The sequence below is a fragment of the Haliotis asinina genome, chromosome 6 (assembly GCF_037392515.1).
Source record: "Haliotis asinina isolate JCU_RB_2024 chromosome 6, JCU_Hal_asi_v2, whole genome shotgun sequence".
NCBI lineage: Eukaryota > Metazoa > Mollusca > Gastropoda > Lepetellida > Haliotidae > Haliotis > Haliotis asinina.
The window spans coordinates 68,546,104-68,552,587 of NC_090285.1; the positions used below are offsets into that span (position 1 = coordinate 68,546,104).

The 6,484-nt window shown below is 40.1% G+C and overlaps 1 protein-coding gene across 1 annotated transcript; it reads left to right on the forward strand.

Moving 5' to 3' along the window:
* The first annotated feature begins 517 nt into the window (after positions 1-517).
* Positions 518-5,540, forward strand: LOC137286911 (uncharacterized). The gene is made up of 5 exons (XM_067818936.1): positions 518-587; positions 747-1,071; positions 1,933-2,009; positions 2,371-2,710; positions 2,864-5,540. Exons 1-5 carry the CDS (start codon positions 576-578, stop codon positions 3,691-3,693), a joined length of 1,584 nt encoding a protein of 527 aa, XP_067675037.1. The 5' UTR covers positions 518-575; the 3' UTR covers positions 3,694-5,540.
* Positions 5,541-6,484: the final 944 nt, after the last annotated feature.

The window sequence follows — 6,484 nt, forward strand, 5'->3', positions numbered from 1 at the left end:
GCAGTATTAAGGAACTAATGTGAATAGGCTATAATGCTATATTTAGATCACGAGTGATGTAGCACTATCATGAACAACAACACATGCCCTTATAGGGATGAACAACAACATATGCCCTAATATAGCATCAGCAGTGAACAAATCAACAATCTCCACCTGCACTTGCTTAAAATGCCCAACTTTTGATTTTACTTCCGTGTAAGACCTATTATTCCGATGAAGTCCTTTGCATTACTCCTGTATATGCCTGCTCACTTGGAAGAACATGAAAACAGTACCTGCAATTTAAAACCTTTTCTGTTTAGCACCTTTTTGATTAACAGAAATCCACAGATTTTATCATGCGCTTGTCAAAATGTTTTTGTCAGTAGTACATTGTCTGGGCTGTACCAAATATGCACCTTTGTACATATCAATTGCTCTTTATCTCACTAGAATATTTCATGAGGGAAATCACCACTGGAAAGTACGCTGGTTTCAGGCCTACAAATAGACATGACGTATCTGAATCTGCCGACATACTTGTGGATGTGCCTGTATAAGTAAGTAGCATCGGCAGTCCCACAATCAATACCATGGAGAATTATGTAAGTAAACGTTGTCAAGACTCTTTATAAATGTACATGTTTCATTTTGAAAGTTATATCAATCCATATAACAACAAATATTACAAATCTATTTGTGACACCTTGATATCATTCGTGAAGTGAAAAAAAAATCTAGCATGTATGTTCTCTTTTTCACAGAATTCCTACAAATCAACTCTCCAGTTCAGGGATACAAAAGCTGATCCTCCTCGCCTAAAACTAAACATCAAATGGCGTGACATGTCGCATGTCCTCGTGAATGTCAGTGACAAGCATGGTCAAATGAAACAGCTATTGCTCTTGGAAAGAAGCAAAACCAATGCTTTAATATGGTCTGGATTTTCAATCTCTGAGCAGTTTGTTGTCCAGGTTTATGGTCTGAAGGAGTCCACTCCAACAATTCCATCCCGACATCCTCCTACTACTGTCTACTCAGTGGAGGCAGGAAAGAAAGTTGTCCTTTCTTGTGTCTCAGGACTTCAAGGTGGGTCAATATTGGACTAAAAAGTTGAACTGGGGTTTAATATTGAGTCTGAGATCACTGCACTTATAAAGCAATATGTGGGATGGTTCTGACTGATGACTGAAGCCTAACTAACTGAGATACAATCCCTTGGTTTAATATGGATATTACGCAACTCCCAGTATCCTGTCTCCGAACTGACCACTCACTGTTTTGTCCTTGTAATACAGAGAACCAGTGTAATTATGAGTAGCATATATTAGCATCTGTTGCTATGATACAACCAGGGATCAAACCAGGCACGAGAGGCAGACACTGTATCCATAGGGCCATGGAAACAAAAGTGGCCTTCAGTGAGAAAGGGATGCTGTAAAGCTATAACTATCTGTGAGGCCACAGAGACAGAAGTGGCTTTGAGTGAGTAAGGGGTGCTGTGAACCTATCAAAATCCATAAAGCTACAGAGACAGAAGTGGCTTTGAGTGAGTAAGGGGTGCTGTGAACCTATCAAAATCCATAAAGCTACAGAGACAGAAGTGGCTTTGAGTGAGTAAGGGATGCTGTGAACCTATCTGTATCCATAAGGCCTCAGAGAAAGACATGGCCTTCAGTGAGAGAGGGATGCTGTGAACCTGTCGAAATCCATAAGGCCACAGAGACAGAAGTGGCCTTCAGTGAGTGAGGGGTGCTGTGAACCTATCACTGCATCCCCATACTGCCAGCCTGATCCTTGGATACAGATAGATGATGACCCAGAAGTCACTAAAATGTTTTACACACCCAACAATTTCCCATGACTAACAGAAAAACAAGTCTAACATGGTCAATATATTTGTTTTGGTCGTGCAAGTGAAACACAATGTTGTTACTGTATATTTTACAGTGAGGGAGGATGTAGACCTGCGTGGTGGGCAACATTATTACTTTCGAGACAAACTGATTGACATCCTGAAGACAGAGGTGAGCCGAGTGTATCAATCAGAAGGTCATTCAGACCAGTCCCACTGATGGATGACTTCTTGCTCTGTTTGATAACTCAACATGTTGATGAAGAGTCAAAGTACGATCTCAAGCTTTAATGCACCTTCACCAGGGCTGAAAAAATGTACTTGTGTTATTGAAAATAAGACATAGGAATTGAGTTTTCTTTTTCAAAATGTGACCTTTTTCGAAATATGTACCCCTCAAACAGTTCAACAGAACCATATTTTCATCATCAGAGATTGTTTTGAGCCTTTTTGAAACATCTGATAATTTCTTCAGAAATGTTAAAAATATTGAAATCACATATGAGATTTATAAATGGTATGAACTTGACCAGGGCAAACTCATGATGAAGGTGGAAGAGAAGCCTCATCTGGGCACCCAGACAGGACACAGACCTCCAGTAGAATACGTCCTCCAACCTACAGTATCTTCCAGGAGTGCAGCACATATGTGTGTCATTGTCTGTGAGAGAAGTCAGAAGGAATATGTCATAATGTCATCCCACCCAGTGAGGACCACCATTCCACTCCTACCCATCTGCGAGTCCAGAACCAACTACAAGGTCAAGGCTATTCAACTAAACGATTGTCAAGTGTACACTTCTGACCAGCCCTCTCCTGTCTTCTATAGTTACACACCTCATAAATCAACAGAAATGTTCCCCATTAGGACTTGTAAGTTGGACATTTTTTTCTTCACTTGTCTCAATAGTGGTATTCTTTCACGGAAATTGAATCTTGAAAACTGAGAGAAATTGCTGACTGATTTCATAATCTAGATCTATAAAACTTTGAAGACAATATTAACTGAACTTACTCATGTTTTAGGTATGTCAAAAGAGGAACTACAAGAGCTACAAAACAGGGCAGAAAATTTCTGTCGATTCAACTCCAGGTATCCTGGGAAATATAACATCACACAGTTCTACCGCAATAAGCGTAAACACTACTATGCAAACATCATGTCCAATAGGGGTGGAGTGATGGAGAAGTATATCAAAGACAACAATGGTGACCCATATTCTGCAATCAACCACAAAATTAATGGCCTCTTCTTCAGCGGATCACTGGACACACGCACCATGAATCCCCCAGACTTCTCCTACTTTGGAGATACCAGACTTTTCATCCCAGCAGAGGTACTTTTTACATCAGACACCAGGATGTACTTTGCAGACTTCTTTTGTCATAACAAAGTACATTATGTCACAGCAGTTCTCACAAAGAGGAGCTCAGAAGAAGACAGATTCTGTGAGGACAGACTCATTGAGCTGGACTTAAAAGATAATCCTTTTTTCATCATCAAAGAACACACTGAAAGGGCAGCACATCGCCTAGATCAGCTGGCTGGGTTATCCAGCAGTTTCCAGTCTCTGTCAATGTCCCATGGATATGCTGGGTCATACGCCAGGCATATTTCACCCTACAATATGTACTCCCACCAGAATGTTGTCAGAAAGACATTTACCATGGTGTCTGTCAACAGGTTTCATGTGGAATTTCTGTACACTGAGGATGTCGACATCAAGGGCTTGACTGAGAGATGTGGACAAGGCAATGTCTATTTCCGGCAGGTCAGAGGTTTAGGGGTGAGCAAGGTGGATGGAATTCCAAAGAATCCCCACTGTCCAATATGTAACCTTCCCCCCAAGGCCTAAAGAACAGATGCCAGTGACATCTTCATATTCAAAGGAAGTTTCTTACATCATGTGCAACCTTCAAACAATGATCCTCTCTTTTTGGAAAGAATTTCCGAATGTCTGTGATTTGAAAATGTGCTAAATGTTACAGTGTTGAATTGTATGTATTGCCTATCTTGTCCAGAGAATGATACACTATAATGCATGTTTTATATCTAATGACTGAATTACAGAATGGCATGGTCCGTTGGATGAACGGATAGACTGAAGTGTGGAATGGCATGGTCAGTTGGATTGACTGATAGACTTAAGTACGGAATGGTATGGTCAGTTGGATGGACTGATAGATTGAAGTACGGAATGGCGTGGTCAGTTGGATGGACTGATAGACTGAAGTGTTGAATGGCGTGGTCAGTTGGATGGACTTAGAGACTGAAGTGTTGAATGGCATGGTCAGTTGGATGGACTGATAGACTGAAGTACGGAATGGCATGTTCAGTTGGATGGACTGATAGACTGAAGTGTTGAATGGCGTGGTCAGTTGGATGGACTGAGAGACTGAAGTGTTGAATGGCATGGTCAGTTGGATGGACTGATAGAGTGAAGTGCAGAATGGCGTGGTCAGTTGGATGGACTGAGAGACTGAAGTGTTGAATGGCATGGTCAGTTGGATGGACTGAGAGACTGAAGTGTTGAATGGCATGGTCAGTTGGATGGACTGATAGACTGAAGTACGGAATGGCATGGTCAGTTGGATGGACTGAGAGACTGAATTGTTGAATGGCATGGTCAGTTGGATGGACTGATAGAGTGAAGTGCGGAATGCCGTGGTCAGTTGGATGGACTGAGAGACTGAAGTGTTGAATGGCATGGTCAGTTGGATGGACTAATAGACTGAAGTACGGAATGGCGTGGTCAGTTGGATGGACTGATAGACTGAAGTACGGAATGGCGTGGTCAGATGGATGGACTGATAGACTGAAGTGTTGAATGGCATGGTCAGTTGGATGGACTGATAGACTGGAGTACGGAATGGCGTGGTCAGTTGGATGGACTGCTGTAGTGAGAGTGTTGGAAACTGTAGACAACTGCAAGAGTTGGGTGATACTCCATCTTATTGATTATTCTCTTTGGTTTATTTACAGAACTAACAAGTACTTACAGTCCATTTGCTGCAAACTCGTACTGATAAAATAGCAAACAAATATACATTTCAGTAAGAAATTGTCTTACCAAATATTACCAAGAAGAGCAGGAAAGGTTGGCAAAACTCAGCTATCGATATTGTTAAGAGTGTGTATTTTCTGTATATTTTTGTTATTAATTCAGTAATAATTATTATTGGGTCACAACATTTAGTGTTTTGAATATTAATTATGATTGGTCACATTTTGTTTTAATAGCTACCTCACGCATTCTGGTTTTCCGGAATTTATCTGCTCCTAGTTTTTGATGTGTTTACTTCCGGGAGACTTATTCTAGGGCATTCTGCAGTGTTGACGATGTTTGTTTGAGCCCGAACTTTCGGGAAATGACTCAGTAAATATACAAAAAGGCTTGTTGCCATGTGGAGGGCGAAACTCACACACATTCATTCATATTTGCTGGAGTTACTGCCAACACTTGAAAACCCGTCCACGCCTGACCTACATTATCTGCTGTCAGACCATCACTGTGTTTACATTCTGCCATAGTTGATTCTCTCTCACACCAAGACTTTGGTGAGTTTGCTATATTGTATTTTGTGACCCACTGACTTAGATTTAGTCTCTCTTGAATTGTATTTGTAATTAGCATTCTTATATTGACTTGTGACTTTGTATACCTTGCTCTCCTTGCATATTAGTACAGAATTTGAACGTTAACGACTTGTTTCTGTTCTGTTTTGTTGGTTCACAGAGGATTTCTTAAATTGTTGTCACAGTAAATTCTTAACCGTAACAATATGTATAGTCCTAAAGACTGCATATACTATCAAGGTTATATATTGCTTGACCAAGCTAATTGTAATGGCAATATGGCACTTTTTTGTGGTGTCCAGCATTCAGTATTACTGTTTTGTTTGTTGCTAATGCCACTGTACTTTCCAGTGACAAGCATCATGAACATTGATCAAAGTAATTTGTAAGGTGAAAACATGACTCAGATTGTGGGAGGGAAAACTTTGAAAATAATGCATAGGTATATTACTTCCTGTCTATCCTTTAACTAAATAGTTTAAGTTGACAGAGAAATTTAAAAAATATATTGACAATAAATATGCTTTCTTGAACAAGCGTTTCATGCCAGAGGGACTAACATTTCTTGCATTTTACACATTTATGTCAAAAAACTTCCAGCTATTTGTTTTGAAGGTATTTATGGGAAGACAATAAACTGGAGCCTGACCACCCTCTCCCATTAGTTGCCTCTTACAACAAGCGTGAGTTTCTGAAGACCATTTCTAACCTGGACCTACACTAGAAATTATGTAGTAGTTGTAATTGTAGTATAGCCATATAGCTGGAAAATTGCTTATTGAAGAGTTAAACAACAAATACATATCAGTTGTAATTGCATAGTTGTACTAGTTGTAAATTTTGATGCTCAAAGTCAAACCTGAAGTTATTCAAAAGAGGGAAGTGGGATAAACCACATGTACCATATATCAGAATCAAACTAACACCATCTGCATAACAAGATAACCCATCAGCCCCCATACCCACAACACTAAACATGCTGTCCACAAACAGAGGAGACTGTATTAAACAAAAAGACAAAGTCATCAAATCCCCCTCAATGGCAAAATACTCGTCATGTCTGCTAGTTA

Bases quoted from the DNA above. Each gene is read 5' to 3' on its own strand.
- LOC137286911 (XM_067818936.1), top strand. The intron at 2,010-2,370 runs GTGAGCCGAGTG...GAACTTGACCAG, and splicing joins TTGACATCCTGAAGACAGAG to GGCAAACTCATGATGAAGGT. The intron at 2,711-2,863 runs GTAAGTTGGACA...CTCATGTTTTAG, and splicing joins AATGTTCCCCATTAGGACTT to GTATGTCAAAAGAGGAACTA.